Genomic DNA, 20,237 nt, shown 5'->3' on the forward strand with positions numbered 1-20,237 from the left:
GTGTCAATTTTCAAAAATTGAATTTTTAATATTATTGAAACGTTGATAATAAGGTATTCAATTTAGAATAATAAATAATTAAAAAAGGACTTTATGAATATGTTTTTATTTTATCGAATCTTGACTGTTATGTTTTCACAGATGTAGCTAATAACAATATTGATTTTTATATCAAATAAACGTCAAAATACATTATTGTTATAATATTATGAAATATGTGGCAAGATAGTGAAATTCGATTTGATGTTTCTTATGTGTAATATCTTTAATATTTTTAATTTAAATCTAGAACTTTTAAATTTAAGTTTTATTTTTTATTATATTATCAAAGCTTATATTCACAAATTTTATGTTTTTATTAGGCAAATGCAATTACAGCTGGGAGAATTTGCTGTTGATAAATTAGATTTAATAGAGGATACAAAAGGGAATGCAGGTGAAAGAGGAAGACTTATAGTAACAAACCTTAGAATTATATGGCATTCTCTGCTTCTGCCTAGAATTAATCTAAGTATGCATTATTATTTTTAATTGTTGTAAAACACATGAGATACATAAGTTTCTTATATAAATATTTTTCCACAGGTATTGGCTATAATACTTTCATAACAGTGAATTCTAAAACTATTCACACTGTTAGTATATTTTAATAAACTCAAGTGTCTTTTATTTATATGAATAACAATATAATTTTTATAGTTACATGGAAAATATATGCAAGCTGTACATATCTTAGCTTCTTTCCGAAACTGCAGATACGAATTTATATTTATAAATCAAGATTCAAAAAGTACAAGACACTTTACATCTGTTATTGGTATATACAGAGCGTACGTTTCGTCTAAAATTTATCGAGAAATTAAGTTAAGAAGTGGAATAATCAATGACAAACGATTAATCCTACTACCACAAGAAACAATTCATTTAACTCTGCAAGATATTTGGAATTTATCATTAGAGCAGGTAAAAACCATCTGTTGTTTATAATAATTTCTGTTACGAATAACTTAGTAATTAAAACTTATGTTGTTAGGGAAATATTGGAACCTTCATTGTAACAAATATACGTTTAGTATGGTTTGCTGACATGAATGATCAATTCAACATATCAATTCCTTATCTTGTAATAGAAAAAGTAAGTAAACATTTTGTAGAATGTTAAAATTGCGTTACGAATAATATAATTAAAAGCTTTTATTTCTTCACAGATCTCTATAAAAAATTCAAAATTTGGCCCAACATTAGTCATTGTAAGTACAGAATCTAGTGGAGGCTATATATTAGGATTTCGAGTTGACCCTATTCAGAAGCTTTATTCTCTTCATAAAGAAATTTTAACGTTGTTAAAAACATTCGAAAAATTTCCTATTTTTGGTGTCGATTATACAGTTGAACATCAGGTAATGTTATACTACTGTTACAAAAAATTTATTAAATAAATAAATACATTACACTGTAAATTAATAATTCATCAAGTATTACAGGCTTCGTTACAACAAGATTTCAATGTAGAACAACAATCTGAAATACAAGATAGTCAAATTGAAATTTCAAGCGTGTTTGGATACTACTTTTCAGAAGAATCAAACCAGAGAAAACCCAGCTTTTCAACTTACTTAGGGCTTGCAACAGAAGAACCTAGAGAAACTAGTACATTGCAAAGTTTATGGGAACTAGTACCCCCAAATTAATTGACATACGTCAATAATTTTTAAATATTATATAAAGATTACTTTGTTGTTATATGTATAAATTTACATACAAATTTAATTTGTAATGGATTAATTTTTAAAATGGAAGTATAATTACATATTTCATTCCAACTAATTATTTAATAAAAATAAAACAAAATTTTGTAATTTGCTTCCTTCGATTTCTTTAGGGACTCTGTTGATAAATTTACAAAAGAAATAGAAATATAATAAATCTATGTACATAAACATTATATAAGATATTAACTGCATTTAATAAGTTGTTTTAACAAAACTATTATTGTTTCAACGCATTGTTTCTCCAAGTATACTTCGTTATTTTATATATAAAAAATTTCACGACTGATGTTCCATAACTGTTTAATACAGCTACTTTGCTTTTACTTCAACAGTTGTATTATTAACAGTTTACCAAATATTTTTTAGTACTTTATTTATGGAAAAGTCAACGCCTATAAGGAATTGATAAAAAAATAGATAATTGCAATTAAAGCATCAATATTCTACAATATAACACTGAATAAGTCTTTAGTTATTTAGTTGCGGATTCGTACCACTTTTTAAACCTCTTTTAAAATTTAACTTGGTCTACAATTCAACGGTTGCACAATTGACTGATCCTGATGATCGTCACCATCCTCGTTTAATTCAGCCTGTTGGACCGGAAATCGATATCCCATATTCATTAGCATCACTTCAAATGGATCGCTGTTCATACGAATTTGATTTGCAGATGCGGCATCTTCTAAATTTTGAATTTCTCTTTCGTTTACGGTACCATCCTATATTTTTTTTTTTTAACAAGGTAAAATTAATTAAGTATATATTTTAATTTGTCTAGTTTCGATAAATAATCACACCGAATACCTCGGGTAAAGGACTCCATAATCTAACTACTGGATCAATACCACTAGTAGCTAATAAACACGTGGATGGATGAGGTTGGAGACAATTTACAATTCGTTCGTCTCCTCTTAGTACGCGTACAATATTTGTAGTATTACGATCCCAAATAAAGAAAGAACCATCGTCTGATCCTGCCACGATATACTGACCATTGCTTAAAGAAAAAAAATTAATAATTGTAAATGGAACGAACGCTTAAGATTCTAATATGTCAAGTATCTTCAAAACATGTACTTACTTTCCAAAAAAATTAGCTTCTTTTATATCAGTTGTAGTATTGCAATGTCCACAAAATCTCATTTTATAATCAATAGTGTTGCGTCTCCATTCTTGTTCATATTCCGATATTTGTAACATCGTTTGATTCGTATCGTTATCTCTACCTGAATAACACGAAAGATGTGGATAAAAAATTAAAAGATACCCTCTGTTTAGCTTTGACCAAAATAGATACCAGTATCTATAGCTTCTTTTATGTCCATTTTTAATGCTTTACACGCAGAGTTAGATGAATACTCGGGAAACTTTTGCTGAAAATCTTTGATTACTTTATCAGCTTCGGTTGATCGATGTAAATCAAAAAGACACCGTGCCAATCTATAAATTTATATGTATATACGTGTACCAATCATCTTATAATATATGTATATATATATTATCATAATGTTTACAATTACCTAAAATGAGCTTTTACGTGTCCTGGGTCAAGGAGTAACGTTGTCTGACAATCTTTAAGGGCGGCGTATACATCACCATCCCTAGAAATAATATTAAGTTCCATCTCTAAACTCAAAAAGTTATCCGTCTCTACTTACCACGTTCGTTTCATATATGCTGCAGCTCTGTTGGCATAAAGCACAGCTGCGGTAGGACATAAGCTGATCGCTTTATTGTACAAATTAATTGCCATACTATACTTCTGTTGTTCGAAACCTTCATTAGCCTGAAAGAAAAACAATAAGAAATAAGGTACATGTGTTATTTTGTAAAATATGCGAACATACTTGTCGTTTCAACTCTTCAACATGTGGTGGCAGGACTTTAACATTCTTTTTAGTATAATCTATACTATTCTCGCTATCTTTTTCTATACTACATTTTCCACAATCTCCTGTAATATTAACGTAATTACATTACATTTATACTTACATATTTTATATACAAATGTACCGAAAGGGTGATACAAATAATTACTTAAATACGTATTCGAGGAATAACCAAAACAAGTTTTCGACTTTTTTGGATTGTTGATGTCGAATAAATATATTTGTTCACCGCCCATGTTAACAAGTAGCTCATTCCCATCAGCGCTGAATGTTAAATATGTTGTAGTGAGATTCCTGTTACTGTCACGTTGTCGTGAATGCAGGTGGCCTGCTCAATATCAAACATTAACAATCTCTGTTAGAGTGATCATGTAATATGTAACAAAAGAGGAATTAAGGGTAAAGGAGTCGCGTACGCTATCTCTGATCGTACGAACGAACCCGCGATAAAGTACTGTGCGCAACCCAATGGTATATTCTCATCTGGATCGCCTTCACCAGCTCTGCCTGTATTTCCTCTTGTCAGATCACTATGTTGAGAAGAAATAATAGGCACCTATCGTTCAAAAGTTATGAAACAATTAAAAGAAATGTACTTTGCCATTTAACTGATACTTGTAAAAAACACATTACCTGAGAAAGTTTAATCATTCTACGGTCGTACATTCTTATATACGCATCATTCGCTCCAACGGCTATTAATTCAGGTTTTTTTGGATTTACCGCAATACACTTGCCTTCTGCATAGCGACCCATATGATTAACAAGATTCACCAATACACTATTACAGTCATTGCTTTTGCAACTATGGGGTGCACGAATATCGTATTGTAAAACGAGACCATCTTCTGCAGCACTCCAGAAGAGGAAAGGTACAGTGGCTGCTGTGGCAATTCGTTTAACGCGGCCTATATGACAATTACACCAAAATATGGGTTCAAGAATAGTGAGATCACGAACTCGTACTTTTCCATCCCCTGCACCTGATACCAATATTCTATCATTTGATTTTGGCATGAACTAGAAAAGAAATGAATTAAATATTCTCAGAAATTAAACACGTTATTCTCTGTATTCACTGTTAATAAAAAACCGTTTAAAAACATTAAGAATATGATTCCTAAAACTACAATCTTAACATCTAATACATCATATATTTAGAATTATATTTAAATTACCTTTGTTAATACATAAATGTAACATTACCTTAACAGAAAATATATTTCCTTGATGACGTGTACGTAGTACCAGTTTTTTTTCATACCGAAATGGATCCCACAAAATAATATTCATATCATCGGATGCTGAAGCAAGAATTCTATAAGTAAATTAAAATTTATTTTATTTTATTTATTTATTTTACCATGTATTACATTTTTATTATCATATAACTAATACTTACTGTCCGCTTTCATTCCATTCTAAACAATTAACACATCCTGTATGACCAACCAATTCTTTTTCAAGTCCTAATCGAGATATTAAATTTTCTGTGACATGTAATTTCTGAGAAACTTTATACGCCACTGAGTCCTAAAGAAATAATGTGAATAAAATTATTATTTTCATAAACTATTAATAGTTGATGCAATATAATTTACATATTTATAGATAAATAAAATATTATTAACAAATATATGTTATAATAAAGTAATACTAACATTTGATGATATTAAACAATGTTAAGTTGTAATATGGATACATATATAAATTTTTATTAACATACCCGTATCTCACGTTGACGTACTAAATCCACAACCCTATAATCTTTCTCGTGTATGTTCGGAAGCATTTCTATGTTTCTTTTATAAATCCCTTTATTATATTAAAAAACTTTAATATCCTCTGAAATTCATAACATATACTTCTATTAAACATATCACTCTCAAACGTTCTTTAATGAAGAAAACAAATGTAACCATTATATAAAAAAATAACCCATCATGTGGAGAATGTCACTCATCGTAAAAATATAAAAATAATTTGCGCGAGACAAGGACAGTTTATTTAAAATTAACATGTTAATACAAAAAACAGAGTTATTAACAAATTAATGCATGTTTATACATCATCGTAACGTTATTACAACGTACTCACGCTGTTGTTTCTTCGCACAATACTCTCAACATAACTTTTGTACTTTATCACATTCTATCCTACGGTTGATATATATATTGTACATATATAAGTATATGGATTCACATGTTATGCACAATATATATACATATATATGCTGGTTATATGCCTAAAGTGCCGTATTAGTCTATATATTTAGATTATTATTTAATAAATTTTCAATTTCAAAAATTATATTAATCTTTAGAACATAACAAGAACAACTCCATCCACGGATCTAATAACTAATTAATCAATCCATAGAGATTATTTTAGGTTTATAATTAACATATGCACGTAAAGCATTTTAAACACGCCAAATACCTTTCTAAAAAACAAAAACAAAAATAATTAACTATAATTAAAAGAAAACGTGTGAAGAAAGACGTATGTCAAAGTAAATGACTAAAAATACTCAAAAATTATATACAGGACTTTTAATTTTAAATAAATTATTGCGTGTAAAGAATAACTTACACACTGACATAATAAAATAACTTATCGAAAAGGACTTTTATTTATTACCATTAATTTTTATGAAGTTGACATTTAGACATACTAATCTTTTATTCTCAAATAATTTACATACCATATAGTTTATAATCACGTCTCGAGCATACTTGCGGCAGTGACTAAAAAAGACGGGCCATGCCTTCGTTCTCGAGGGGTAATGATTTAAGGGGTCCCAGACAGCCCCACAAAATTCGACTACTGCGCCAACTATACAACAGCGGCGGAAACTGCTCAATAAATTACCGACTTATCAACTGAACTTCCGACAGTCAATAATCGACCCTTCGGCAGTCGATAAGTTAACAAGTAGTTTGCGCCGCTTTTATATAGATGGTGCAATGGCCGATGGCTTAGGGTGTTAGGGAACCCGAAGCACAGGTGACACTTTGTATACAGACAATATGGCATCCGGGTTGTTAGGGACCCCGAAGCTATAATGTGATTAGCTGGATCAGCTATTATCTCATGAAAACTTTGACCCCCTGCGCAGTCTTAAACTCCTCTTTGCCTAAACCGTAAGAGATAGACATGCGCAGTAGATTTTTTACAAAGAACCTTAACCAAGATAGGGCAAATGAAGCACTCTTAATGGTTATGTAATTAGTTTTTATTTGTCCCTGAAAAAATGTCTCTTACATGTCTGCATCCTTAACATCCCTGTATCCTTTATATCACTACGTTCCCTATATTCCTCCATCTCGTATATGCCAGCATCCCTTACATGTCTGCATCCTTAACATCCCTGTATCCTTTATGTCACTACGTTCCCTGTATTCCTCCATCTCTTATATGCCAGCATTCCTTATACCTCGGCATCCCTTACATTTTTGCATCCCTTACATCTCTGTACCCTTTATATCTCTGTATCCCTTACACTCCCGAATTCTCCCTGCATCTCTTGTATCCTTTCAACCCTTATAATAAATATATTATAAATAACATACTTATGGCTACTGGTTCGAGTAAAGGTAAGTAAAGGTAAGTAAAGGTAAGTAAAGTCTCGTTGCAAAATTTAGTTCCTTTTTCCGAAACCAGGTGGCGCTGATTCGGCATCGAAAATTTAGTTCACATTTTGGCCGCCAGAGGGCCAAAATTGCTGCAAGGTTTAGTTCCTTTTTCCGAAACCAGATGGCGCTGATTCGGCATCGAAAATTTAGTTCACATTTTGGCCGCCAGAGGGCCAAAAATGGTGACTGGTTTAGTTCCTTTTTCCGAAACCAGATGGCGCTGATTCTACATCGAAATTTTAGTTCACATTTTGGCCGCTAGGGGGCGCTGTTTTTTTCGAAATTTTCGATGTAGGGATGAAAAGAATGCTGGGATGTAAGGAATGAAGGGATGTAAGGAATAAAGGGATGTAAGGAATGCTGGGATGTAAGGAATGAAAGGATGTAAAGAATGCAGGGATGTAAGGAATGAAGGGATGTAAGGCATGCAGGGATGTAAGGAATGCTGGGATGTAAGGAATGAAGGGATGTAAGGGATACAGAGATGTAAGGGATGCAGGGATGTAAAGGATGCAGGGATGTAAAGGATGCAGGGATGTAAGGGATGCAGGGATGTGAGGGATGCAGGGATGTAAGGGATGCAGAGATGTAAGGAATACAGAGATGTAAGGGATGCAGGAATGTAAGGAAAGTAGAGATGTAGAGGATTTTTTTTTTTTTTTTTTAACGTGGGGAAATCTTGCATAAGACCCCCCACCGACCCTTGGGCCAGGGCGGCGGGGGAGTGTCAGATTCCTACTGACTAAAACCCCACGGCGGCTAAAGGAGGGCTCTGGGGCCATTTGGGACCATCTGGTACCCCGGAGCCCTCCACATATTTACCTGCCACATTGGTACCCATCTCGGGTGCTTAGTATGTATGTAGATGACACTCACACACAGACATGTTTCCACATTATTAAAAGGGAGGATTACAAAAACTGGTTCGAGTAAAGGTAAGTAAATACCGCCCCGAGATGACGCTTGTGAGAATTCCCTCTTTTCCCACCCAACGTCTAGTCTTTTTGCATCTGTAGTCTATGGCGCCACTGTACCAATGCGTTATTAAACTTTATCGTGTTCCCCCTTATTATTCCAAATGCGGCAATTATTAAATTAATAATATATTTGTAATCAGTTTTAGAAATAAGTCAAAATGTTGGTATTATTCGAAACTCCAGCGGGATATGCTATATTTAAGGTATACAATTTGGGAAGATTTTTAATAATATATAACCTAAAGAACGTAGCACGTGTTCATAGACTGATAATTTTTCTTTTTTGTTAAATGAACTATGAATAATAAACAATAAATATGAAAATTATTTCGATTCAAAAATGATACAATGTAAAATATCACTTTTTCCTTCCAGGTACTGGATGAAAAGAGACTAGCAGAAGTAGAGAATCTTTATCATGAGTTTGAGACTCCTGAAGCTGCCAGTAGAATGTAAGTAAACTTTCCTGATTTTAATTTAAAAATCGATGAACGTTTATTTAAACAATATATTATATTTATTTCTGATTTATTGCAGAGTTAAATTAAAACACTTTGAAAAGTTCGCAGATACTACAGAAGCTCTTGCAGCTACTACAGCTGCAGTGGAAGGTAAACTCTGTAAATCATTAAAGAAAATTCTTAAAAAACATTGTAGTGAACTTCAAGAACAATTAGCTGTAGCAGATACTAAGCTAGGCAATGCTATAAAGGATAAACTTAGTTTGTCTTGTGTAAGCAATACTGCTATACAAGAATTAATGAGATGTATTAGAAGTCAAATCGACAGCTTGTTAGCTGGACTTCCAAAGAAAGAAATGACAGCAATGGCATTAGGTTTAGCGCATAGTCTTTCCAGGTATAAATTGAAGTTTTCACCGGATAAAATTGATACTATGATCATACAAGCTGTTTGTCTATTAGATGACTTAGACAAAGAATTAAATAACTACGTTATGCGTTGCCGTGAATGGTATGGTTGGCATTTTCCAGAACTTGGAAAAATCATTACAGACAATATAGCATTTGTAAAAACTGTAAAAGTAATTGGAACTAGAGAGAATGCCATAAATTCAGATTTATCTGATATATTACCAGAAGATGTAGAGCAGAAAGTAAAAGAGGCTGCTGAGATATCTATGGGAACTGAAATTTCTGAAGATGATATTTTAAATATTCAATATTTAACTGACCAAGTTATTGAAATTTCTCAATATAGAACACAGTTATATGATTACCTTAAAGCAAGAATGATGGCAATGGCACCAAATTTGACTGTACTTGTTGGAGAATTAGTGGGAGCACGTTTGATTTCTCATGCAGGTTCTTTAATTAATCTTGCTAAGCATCCAGCATCTACTGTACAAATACTTGGCGCAGAAAAAGCTCTTTTCCGTGCGTTAAAAACCAAGAAAGATACTCCAAAATATGGTTTAATTTTTCATGCACAGCTTGTTGGACAATCTTCGGCAAAAAATAAAGGGAAAATGTCTAGAATGTTGGCAGCGAAAGCTTCGTTGGCAACTAGAGTAGATGCATTAGGAGAAGGTGACAATTTTGATCTTGGTGTTGAACATAAAGCTAAATTAGAAGCACGTTTGAGGATATTAGAAGAAGGGAATCTTCGTAGGATTAGCGGAACAGGCAAAGCAAAAGCAAAGTTTGAGAAATATCATAGTAAAAGCGAATACGTACAATATCCTGCTGCTGCTGATACAACACTTCACACTGGAAAAAGACGACACTCTGATATTGATGATAAAAAGCCGTTAATTGAAGAAATTACCAAACAAGATGAAGAAATACCTAAGAAAAAGAAGAAAAAGCCAGTTACTGAATGTACAGAAGAATCGGTAGTTCAACAAGATGTTAAAGTAGAAGCTGATGAAGAAACTACACCAACGTCAAAAAAGAAGAAGAAGAAATTAAAATTGGAAGTAACAGAACCAGGTGGTACTGAAGCTGAAAAAGTAGAACTTCCTACAGTAACAAAACAAGAAGCTGAAGCATCAGAGGGTAAAATTTTTATTTTGTATACCTTGAATCTATTTTCAAGATAGTCTTGAAAAATGTACTAAAATTTTCTTAATACTTTATTTTAGGACAAACAAAGAAGAAAAAGAAGAAGAAAAATAAACAAGAATCACAAGATGTAAACGTTGAAGAAATTCAAGAAACTGTACTTCAAACTGAAGAAGTCACAAGTGAAAAAAAGAAAAAAAAGAAAAAGAAATCTCAAGATGAATGAGATTATTAAATATATATGTATGCATATAATTAATTATATTTCTAAAGTTAAGGTTCACCATGTAAGAATAGAATATGAACTGATTTATTCATATTTACACCTTTATAAACATTCTTTATCTTCTATTTTAATCATTTAATATCAATAGAATATATATTTTCTTTATTATGTAATTATGTATTTTATAAAATGTATTATTTGAATACAAATATTTTAAGTATTAAATTGTTATTTCTTATCTACCGTAAAAATAAAGTAGTTGAAGCGTTCTCGAGTGATTTTCCTACAAGTTTATTGTAGAACAAGATCGAAAAATTATTAGAATAATTATTTGACAAACTTACATTTTGAGAAGACCGGCTGGAATTACGTATTTTTAAAATTCGACCGCTGCGCCATCTATACAAAAGCGGCGGAAACTACTTAACGAATAGTTTGCGCCACTTTTGTATAGATGGCGCAATGGCCGATCGCTGGGGTGTTAGGGACCCCGAAGCGCCAATGATTCTCTCTGCATATCGACATGATATGTCGAACTCGAATCCTTGAAATTTACAGGAAATTACCTTACCCCCGTACGCCAATGTAGTGTACAAATCTTCGCGCTTTCATATATGTATTACGTACTTGTCAATAATTTACAGCATTTAACGTTTACATTCTTTGAAATTTTGTATCATAATTATTCCTAAAAAAATAAAATCGTTACTATTTATTAGACATTTCCTCTACAGAGAATCATATTTTTTCTAAATAATCTAACAAAATGTTTGAGAGTTAATACTTTAGAACCGCCACGTTAGTTTAACACTTTGTAAGTAGCGCGATTATTCCGTTAGTATAGTTGTTCATAGTTCCAATACATTAATTTATATCTGCGACATAATGCATTAATTGTTAGCAAGTAGAACGCATTTCAATAAATTGTATATTAAAAATACGTAGTAAAAGTAATATCTTTTTGTATGATATTAACATTACAACAAAAAAACATATTTATAAAGGTTAGACACCTACATATATCGAGGAAGAACGTCGAGTTAAAAGTCCTATGCGACTACAATAAAATATCAATCAAGTTTATTTGTAGGTAGTAAAACTGAAAGAAAAATGGAGAGTAGTAAAGTGGACGAGGAAAATCAACGTAATATTAATGACGGTGACTGGATTTGTCCTGATTCTCAGTACGTAATTTTATAGAAACGATATGTGTTACAGAAATTGAGCTTTATGTACCATAATCGAGCTTATCTCCCATAATCATAATATATATATTATCTATAATAATTAATATAAAATCAAGTTAATAAATAATAAAGATTGTAACTATCAATGTACTTAAGTGCAGTGTTGATTTTTCAATAAGCTATTGGATGTCAAAATGTTATTTATGTTGTAGCGGTGTAAAAATTAAATAAATATATCAATTAGTGTACTATGCTTACTTGCATTAGCAATAGTATCATTATTGTATTATATTTGTAACAAAACTCAGTATTATATTTTAACAAATGCTTGAACTTTTGCTTATATTATAATAAAACATTACTATGGTTCACGAGTAATAGTAATAAATGTACAAGATTACTTATATCTTAAGAAAACTGGAGTATATTTGTTAAGAGTTCAGTGATATTGAACATTTCAGATGTGCCAATGTAAATTTTGCAAGACGAAATTCTTGTAATCGATGCGGAAAAGGTATATAATGTTCAATATGGTAATGTATAAAACAGTTTTCTAATAATCTCTTTAATTACAGTGTTTTATCTATAATTGATTTCCACTATAATTTTAGCTGTACTTTACTAATGTTACAATACATAAAATTACATGTATGTATTTGTTCATGCAGACAGAGGAGAATGCCCAAAGAAAAAAAAGTTAGGACAAGAAATTGGGAAGGCAGCTGCTGAAAAAAGTAGAGGGCTGTTCAGGTAGATCATTTTCTTTTATAATAATAAATTATTCAAAATTGTGCTGTGTATCATGTTTTGGTTTTAATGTTTCAGTGCTGACGATTGGCAGTGCAGTAAATGTGGAAACGTAAATTGGGCGCGGCGGCAACAGTGTAATATGTGTAATGCACCAAAATTTGGAGAAATTGAAGAACGTACAGGATACGGAGGGGGGTACAATGATCGGGGAGTTGTTGAATATAAAGAAAGAAGAGACGACGACGACGAGTACGACGAATTCGGACGGCGTAGGAAAAAACGGAGGATTGAAAATCGTTCGGACGATGATTCCAAAGATTCTAGGTATAGCAGTCCACCGCGTAACAAATCTAAAGACGAGGATGAAAGGGATGAGGTACAGAACGAAGAAGAGCATAATGAGAAAAATGTAATTAATACCTAACATTCGTGAAATGAAATAAATTAATCCAAAAATGGTTGGTTACGTTTATTCTAAATTTTAGAATGCAAAAGAAGAAGTAGAAGAGGTGGAGGAGGAAGAGGTGGAGGAGGAGGAGGATGAGGAGGAAGATGACGAAGAGGATGGTGATTTATCTAAATACGATCTTAGCGAATGGGATGATATTGCAGTTAAGAAAAAGTAAATATTCATACAATTAATGCTCTTTATGAATCAATGTATTACACATTGTTGATTTTCAGTACAAATGGGAGCACTGCATCTTCGGAAGAGCAACAATCAAGGTAATTGATAATAATTTTGTCTGATAATAATTGACAATGACCGTGATATATTTACAGAGACAGAGATGATTGGCGTGATTCGGGAACATCCAGTCAATGAGAGTCTGCACAGAAGGAAAGGTTTGACTTGGGTTTCGGGTATAAAAGTTGATCATGACAGTGAACGATGATTTTAATTATTTCAATCACTGATATCTTTTTTTTCTATCTCTTTAAAAATTGTATTATATTATATGATAGTTTTAATAGAATAACATGGTCAAAAAGGAAGATGTAGATTAAGCAATTCTAAAGAAATTACAATGTAATGCTTGTTAAACAAATGACTTTTTACAGGTGAGAGAAAATCCCGAGAGCGACTGTTGCTCGACAATTAAGAGATACACAACGCAACAAATTTAGTGATTTAGTGAGCACCTTTGGATAAAAGTGATGAACAATGTACGACTTATTGCAAAGGGAATCGATTAACAATAAGCTTTACAATCTCTGACTGAACACGGATAGCTTTGTTGGCTGTATGGATGGAAAGTGAAACGTAGGTTACTTGTTTACGCGATATTGTCTTAAATATTGCGTAGTAATTGCGAAAAATACTTGAGCGTAGATAAAATATTTCGCTAGTAAAGAAAAAGAAACCCAAATGAAATGTGTAACTATAACGTAATTCGTTGAATAATCTGTTACACGGATCGTTGTAAAAGTTGAATCATGAATTCGTAAAAAAAGAAATCTTATTTCTAACTGAAAATATAAAATTTTGAGAAAGCTCTCTATCATGTTACACTTTTAGAAGTATTAATTACGTTATCACAAACGTCCGACGTTCTTGAAACCACGTCACGATTCTCACTTAAATATTGCTGCTTCGAAAAAGATTAATCTTTTTTTTCCGTTTCCTCGCCACGTTCTCTATTCACTTCCTTTTCATCCGTACCCATCTTAACATTTACATAAACGTAATGTAGTATTAAAGAATCATTCCCTAATGAATATAGATATGTATTGATGTCTTCGGAACGAAGAGAAAAAGGATACATTTTGTTGCTTTGACTATCACAGATCCGAGTAAGCTGGAAGCAGCTTGCTTTAATTGAAATCATGACATGCAGTTTAAAACTATGTCGATAAAAGGGCCGCCGTTCGATCGGCGGGCTTAATAAAAAAATAAGTAAAATATCAAAAAAAGAAAAGAAAAACGCTCAGACACTCGTTCTGAGATAACTACAAAAATCATTGTCGATCAATTCTAGATACTGACTTCTTGTAAATATCTTTATTTTTCATTTATAATAAAAATCATTCATCAACAACATAATTGTTCTTAGTCAATTATTCTTTTCTCTTATAATCGTTAAACTACCTGGGGTCATGATTATGCACAGTGTTGGTCACAAGGGATCGGTGAAGGGAATTAAAGGGACGGGCGATACTGTAAGGAGTATGTTGCAACAGGTATATATATATATAATATGTGTATATATATATATATATATATATATCGTATATATGTACAATTATGAATTTGAGCTTGCTTGACTGCGTTTAAGTATTTAGTGATAAAAAGGAAGGATGAATTATTTCACCGGCATATCTTTCTTCGAAATATTTTTCTTAATGAATTCTCGGCACAATTACTTTTATCACGAGTAATTGTTTCGAATAAAGGAAGAAGAGACGCTTTGCCTTTTTTTTTTTGTTTCTTTCTCTCATTTTTCTGATCCACGAAAGTCTCTAGCAACGATTTATCGTATATTCCGATCGACGAAATAACGATTACTACAAAGAAATTAGATTTTACATTAGTATTTACACGAATCGCGTAAGGTATACGCGATAAAATATATGTTTCCAATTTACAGAGAGAGATAATTGTGATACAAAAAAAAACGATATCTCTAAGACGATGGAACAGATTTTGTTTGAAGACGCGAGACATTAAAAATGTCATTGAGATTTATGAATTAAAACGCTTATTGATTATAACACATACATAAACAACACCGTAAATAAAGAATTGAACGAGAAATCTCGTTACACGCCAGTCTCGACAACCATCATCTAAAAATGGTTATCATTCGATAATTATCATCACATCAACATTAGAACCTTAACAAATTTGACTTCTTAGTCCTTTACAAGATCGCGTAATTTTAATAAAGTTTTACATTCTCTGAAATGTGTACCTGTTCTGTGTATGTATGTTTCTGTGTGTTTTCTTGTCCCGTGTGTATGTGTCTGTGTATGCTTCGTCCTCGCAATGAAACTTTAGTCTCTGGTAAAACGCAATTCGTCAAAAAGGACACAGAAAGGCCACCACAATTGTAATCATCACCATATTACGATATATATATATCGATCAAGATAAGTTTTATTTCGGCATGAAAAACTGCTGATGAGAATGCGAATTCGGCGGCGGATGTAAATTAGGATGCGGTGGTCCGCTACCCCTGGTACCAGTAGCGTAAAGCTGTTGCTGGAAGTTATGAAATTGTTGAGCATAATTTGGATCCGACATACTAGGTCCACTACCAACAAATGGGCTGTTTTTAAAATTACTAGTAGCACCACCCATGCTTGGCGGTAATGGTTGAGTCGCGTCGGGGGGAGGTCCTAATCCCATCGGGCTGCCTTTACTACCCGACACGTACATGCCAGGATTCGGCTGGCTGGGAACTTGCGATACCATGTCAGGTGGGAAGACTTTATCCGGATCCATCGAACCGCCTGGAAAGACACCTCCGCCAACCATGTGCTGCATTCGCATTAAATTAGGCTGGGGTCTCATGTTACCGACCGGTCGCATCGATGGATGTACACCAACCGACGTGTTCATCGATTGTCCATCCATCCTTGGAGATCCACCCATGCCAGGAAGTCCACCGCTCATGGCTGACGGCATGCCGCTATGCGGGCCCATGCTGTTCGGTACACAACCGTTTGGGAAGTACTGAAGATTTACAGAGGGTGCGGCCATTTTTGATTCTAAATTAGTTAACGGATTGGTGAATCGTTGAAGGAAGTCCAAACTTGGCGGCCCTCTGGGAGTGTGACCAACGTTCGGCCTCGCCGGTAAGTATTGTATCGTATTCGGAGCGCTGGGTTTCACTTGAACGTTCGCTCCGTTGTAGGGGCTAGGACCGGTAACGTGTCCCGTCATTAATCGTGGTGGCGGCGCGTGAGGATCGCCGGCCGGGTAACCACCGCCCGTATTACCCGAGTGACTACTCATCATACCGTGGCCCATTATAGGATGTCCCATTTTACTAGGTACACCAGGGCTTCCCGTGTGCGATGTCGTAGGACTATAACTAGTTGGTGGCCCCGCAAGGCCCATGCACATTCCCCCTACTTCGCCTGGCTCGCTACTCGAACCAGCCATGTGACAACTTCCATTTAATTCGTTGCTCATTTGCATCATATGCATACCGTGCGGATTGCCGAATTGCATCATTCCAGTGTTGCCCGAATGAATGGGTCCTTCGTTACCCAACGAATTACTAGTTGCCGTGTTAGTGAGTTGTTGGCTCATCTGAGCCAACGAAGTTATAGGGTCAAAGTGATTTGTACTCATAGCTGTTAGATTGCCGAGTCGACCTCCGATATTGTTTGGATTAAGAGGCACATTGTCTGAAGGTTGACTCACGCTTATAGAAGGTCTTCCACAAGGGAAGGCACCGGTTGGACCGCCTAACGGAGTTACCACCGAGTTGTTCGCAGAATTACTTGGATTTGGGACTGTGGACTGTTGTTGCTGCGATTGCTGTTGGGACTGTTGCTGCTGTTGTTGTTGCTGTTGTTGCTGCTGCTGCTGCTGCTGCTGCTGCTGCTGCTGTTGTGATTGTTGTTGCTGTTGCTGAGACTGTGTTGACTGCTGTTGATTATCCGCCTTGGAAGGCGGAGATGTATCAGGTTTTGTAGTAGGTGATGCTGGTACCGTTCTGGGGGGACCCATACTGTCTGTGATGTTTGCATTGTGCGCTGGGCTACTCTGTGCACTTGCACTTGACTTGTTTCCAGGTTTCCCAGGGTCGGCTGGAGTATGCGGAGCACCGTTACCAGGTGTATGCGGAGTGTGAGGAGTGTGAGGACTGTGTAACGAGCCTGTGAAGCCGCGATTCATGCTGTCCATCTGAACAGGACTCGCACCTTCCGATCTGGCAGGGAACTGATTACTGTTGTCCATATTTCCTGATAGAATCCTGTTGGACATCTCTGTATTGCTAGACGTGTTTCTAAAAACACAGAATTACATAAAATTGTGTACGTCGTTCCATTCGGAAATAAATAAAAACTGTTAACAGAGAAAGATCTATTAAATATACTTACGTAGATAAATTTCCATCCTTAAGACTCGTATTTGGTTGTTTCTGTATAGTTAATTCCTGTCCTTCAAAAGTATTAAGATACTGAATTTGTTGAGGGCTTGGAACTGGCATCAGGTTCGCCTCCTTAACTCCTGCAGCATTCACTCCTCCGGTGTGTTGCTGCTTTTGCTGGGCTAAGGATTGCAGCGTGCGGCAAAACATACCATCCACTATGTTGTAACACATAACATGATGAAATTCACTGCATGCTATTTAAGCAGTGAAACTTTTAAAATATTTTATATGTATAATGTTAGCATGATTATTGTTACTTAGTTCTTCTATTCGAGAATCCTTTGAATGCAATTTAACGCAAAACGTTGTTTAGTAAACGTGAAATAAGATTACAAAAATCTATCACATTGGTACAAATAATTACTTTAATTTAGGTCTTACCATTTGGAGGTTGACCGGTGGGAAAGTCTAAAGACGAATCTTTTTGAGCATTCGTTCCGCTTGGACTAAGCGTCGAGATGTGCGAATGAGAAACGGGCGTCCCTGGATTGCTGTGGTTTAGCCTCGTCGTTGATACAGCTGACGCGTTTCCTACTGTCGGATTTGGAGAATCTTGACTGGTGGGACTTTGTCCTGGTAAATGGCTCGTTCTTTGATTGCTAAGTTGAAATTGTCTATTGCAATCTGCGGGTGAATTTAATGCTGAACTCGCGCGAGGTGACGGTAACGATAAGTTACTAGTTGGATTGTTAGGCGAGGAAGGATTCGGGCTTTGTATCGCGATCGGCACGCTCGCGGACCGAGTCGTTTGATGATACGGAGGTGGCGGACCTTGGCTACGTGGAACTCCTACCATATTAGCACCACGTAATGGAACTCCAGTTCCAGGACTTGCAACACTGGTCTATAAATAATTATTATTTTCACAATTATTGTTTATAATTTAAAAGAAAATCATTATACTATTTTACCTTATTTTTTCCATCAAGAAACTGATGTTGCAACTTATGCCAATCCATAGTTGGAGGGCACTGAGTCGGTACTGAAGGAACGTTTGTTGATGGACACGATGATACCGCTGTTCCTTGTGTCGCGTCTAACGCGTTTCCAGGTTCCTCTTTATGTTCAGGAAACAACATCATTTGCATTTTTCTGATTGTCGCTAACTGAACCTCTCGATGTTGTCTTTGTTGCGGTGTTAAATTTTCATCTGGAACTTTAACACCTTGCAGTGATGGTTGCAAACTACCTGGGCCTGGACTTGTAGTACCTCCTAATAAATTGGGACTGTGGCCCATTGTAGTACTATTAGGAGGTTGTGGATTTGCTGTAATGAAAGGTATGCTTCTAGTGGCACAGAGTGTACGAAGAATGTGTTCAAAAAAAAAAAAAAAAAGGAATCGCAAGTACTTCCAATTACAATTTTAAACGCCGATAAAAATATGTATTACCTGAATTTCCAGGTGAATTTGGTACAAGACAAGGCACATCTATATTTGCATCATCCAGGGATGGTTCAGAATTACCAAGGGAATTGCCACCATTCAGGTTTCTTAAATTAGGTTGTTCATTCCAGAATGGAGGGGCATTAGGGTCAAGAGCTGGTAGATCTGGAGGTTGTTCATTTTGAAAAGTGTTATTTGTAGTTCCTTGATGACCTTTCTGTTTCATCATTGCAAGATTGTTTAACCATTGTGCAGGATTCTGACGAAATTGATTTACCTTATTCGGATGTTTCTGAAATATCGTATTCTGTCAGTAAATAATAATACGAGCTTTATAAAACATTTATATATACCTCTAAATATTTTTTAGTGCCTGGTTGTGCACAATGATAAGCAATTATTGATGGATATTGCCCCTGCAATACCGCGTCTGCACCTTTATTTGCTAATGTTGTAGAAAATACAAAAATTTGACTTTGTTGTTGCATATATTGAGCTTCACCGCTTCCTGTACTAGTTCCCATCTGTTTGCCAAGAACATTACTAACTAGGGGTTGAATACCGTCAGCACTGATCACATTACCGCTACAATCTATACATACAAAAGGAATATTAACATTGAAAATCAATAAAGTAGAGTGAATTATCTATTTTTAAACTAAATCATACCAGGTATATCATCCGTAGGATTGTTATGATCGCCTTCTTGTTTCACTGAATTTAAAATTGGTTGATTTGCACTACTGTTTTGATTTTCACCTGCTATTGTACTTTCACCATTGGAAGGATCCAAACACGAATCTCTAGGACATTCTGTTGTGTCTTCTCCAGTTGTATCATCATTATTACCTCCGGTACCTTCTTCCTTAATCTTGACTGGGTCTGCGTCAGGTTCCTCTTTGACAACAGTGGTTGGTACGCAACTTGGTTCGCTGGGCTTCTTTTCTGTTTTCATCTTTGAAGCTTGCTGAGTGATAATTCTGTCAGACCTTGGTCAGCTGAGTAAAAATCAAACACATGGCCACTATTATCCGCAACGTGCGGAGTAACAATGCATGCGAACTGTAGATTATCAGAAACGATATCGTATTAGTAACACCACGTTGTACCCGCGTAAGACGTATCCAAAACATAGAATGGGGGCCAATGCACGCTGCACTCAAATTTCCTTGCCATTCGCGAGCATTGTTCTCCAACTTTATTTGTCACTTCATGGTCGCTTTGATTATTTATTTCTTTTACGCATGGCTGCCAACCGCCCGTCGAAAGTTAGACATCGTTTTA

General features: G+C 34.7%; 5 protein-coding genes across 17 annotated transcripts; 3 read left to right on the plus strand and 2 right to left on the minus strand.

The window, feature by feature from the left end:
- The first annotated feature begins 128 nt into the window (after nt 1–128).
- Nucleotides 129–1,691, plus strand: BBS5 (Bardet-Biedl syndrome 5 protein). Of its 2 annotated transcripts, none has more exons than XM_034325215.2 (7): nt 129–256; nt 363–511; nt 586–635; nt 700–963; nt 1,034–1,135; nt 1,209–1,400; nt 1,485–1,691. In XM_034325215.2, exons 1-7 carry the CDS (start codon nt 216–218, stop codon nt 1,689–1,691), a joined length of 1,005 nt encoding a protein of 334 aa, XP_034181106.1. In that variant the 5' UTR covers nt 129–215. The 2 variants fall into 2 exon arrangements, with proteins under 2 accessions (XP_034181106.1, XP_034181111.1); XM_034325220.2 differs by having other exon boundaries at nt 1,477–1,660.
- A 599-nt stretch (nt 1,692–2,290) lies between these two features.
- On the minus strand, nt 2,291–6,438 carry adp (WD and tetratricopeptide repeats 1). 5 transcript variants are annotated; one of them, XM_034325211.2, is made up of 14 exons: nt 6,369–6,438; nt 5,391–5,509; nt 5,067–5,197; nt 4,871–4,982; nt 4,298–4,684; nt 4,106–4,220; nt 3,813–3,992; nt 3,623–3,729; nt 3,434–3,561; nt 3,296–3,376; nt 3,073–3,215; nt 2,857–3,001; nt 2,580–2,772; nt 2,291–2,494 (listed from the first exon to the last, which is right to left on the minus strand). In XM_034325211.2, exons 2-14 carry the CDS (start codon nt 5,454–5,456, stop codon nt 2,291–2,293), a joined length of 1,992 nt encoding a protein of 663 aa, XP_034181102.2. In that variant the 5' UTR covers nt 5,457–5,509; nt 6,369–6,438. The 5 variants fall into 5 exon arrangements, with proteins under 5 accessions (XP_034181102.2, XP_034181105.2, XP_034181101.2 ...); XM_034325214.2 differs by lacking the exon at nt 6,369–6,438 and adding an exon at nt 6,305–6,323; XM_034325210.2 differs by lacking the exon at nt 6,369–6,438 and adding an exon at nt 5,762–6,030.
- A 1,860-nt stretch (nt 6,439–8,298) lies between these two features.
- Nucleotides 8,299–10,533, plus strand: nop5 (nop5 ribonucleoprotein). Its single transcript, XM_034325597.2, has 4 exons — nt 8,299–8,479; nt 8,652–8,728; nt 8,814–10,291; nt 10,378–10,533. The coding sequence occupies exons 1-4, from the start codon at nt 8,435–8,437 to the stop codon at nt 10,521–10,523; spliced, it is 1,746 nt and encodes a 581-aa protein (XP_034181488.2). The 5' UTR covers nt 8,299–8,434; the 3' UTR covers nt 10,524–10,533.
- A 613-nt stretch (nt 10,534–11,146) lies between these two features.
- On the plus strand, nt 11,147–14,202 carry LOC117604957 (uncharacterized). Of its 7 annotated transcripts, none has more exons than XM_034325609.2 (8): nt 11,147–11,337; nt 11,614–11,707; nt 12,172–12,224; nt 12,379–12,460; nt 12,536–12,869; nt 12,946–13,082; nt 13,145–13,186; nt 13,244–14,202. In XM_034325609.2, the coding sequence occupies exons 2-8, from the start codon at nt 11,634–11,636 to the stop codon at nt 13,284–13,286; spliced, it is 765 nt and encodes a 254-aa protein (XP_034181500.1). In that variant the 5' UTR covers nt 11,147–11,337; nt 11,614–11,633; the 3' UTR covers nt 13,287–14,202. The 7 variants fall into 7 exon arrangements, with proteins under 7 accessions (XP_034181500.1, XP_034181496.1, XP_034181497.1 ...); XM_034325605.2 differs by having other exon boundaries at nt 11,148–11,337; nt 11,528–11,707; XM_034325606.2 differs by lacking the exon at nt 11,147–11,337 and having other exon boundaries at nt 11,344–11,707; nt 13,244–13,306; nt 13,523–14,202.
- A 656-nt stretch (nt 14,203–14,858) lies between these two features.
- On the minus strand, nt 14,859–19,908 carry lgs (BCL9 domain-containing protein legless). 2 transcript variants are annotated; one of them, XM_034325596.2, is made up of 7 exons: nt 19,623–19,908; nt 19,307–19,545; nt 18,960–19,245; nt 18,480–18,835; nt 17,950–18,412; nt 17,516–17,687; nt 14,859–17,421 (listed from the first exon to the last, which is right to left on the minus strand). In XM_034325596.2, the coding sequence occupies exons 1-7, from the start codon at nt 19,906–19,908 to the stop codon at nt 15,558–15,560; spliced, it is 3,666 nt and encodes a 1,221-aa protein (XP_034181487.2). In that variant the 3' UTR covers nt 14,859–15,557. The 2 variants fall into 2 exon arrangements, with proteins under 2 accessions (XP_034181487.2, XP_034181486.2); XM_034325595.2 differs by having other exon boundaries at nt 17,516–17,723.
- Nucleotides 19,909–20,237: the final 329 nt, after the last annotated feature.

This window comes from Osmia lignaria, chromosome 5 (genome assembly GCF_051020975.1).
Source record: "Osmia lignaria lignaria isolate PbOS001 chromosome 5, iyOsmLign1, whole genome shotgun sequence".
NCBI classification, from domain to species: domain Eukaryota; kingdom Metazoa; phylum Arthropoda; class Insecta; order Hymenoptera; family Megachilidae; genus Osmia; species Osmia lignaria.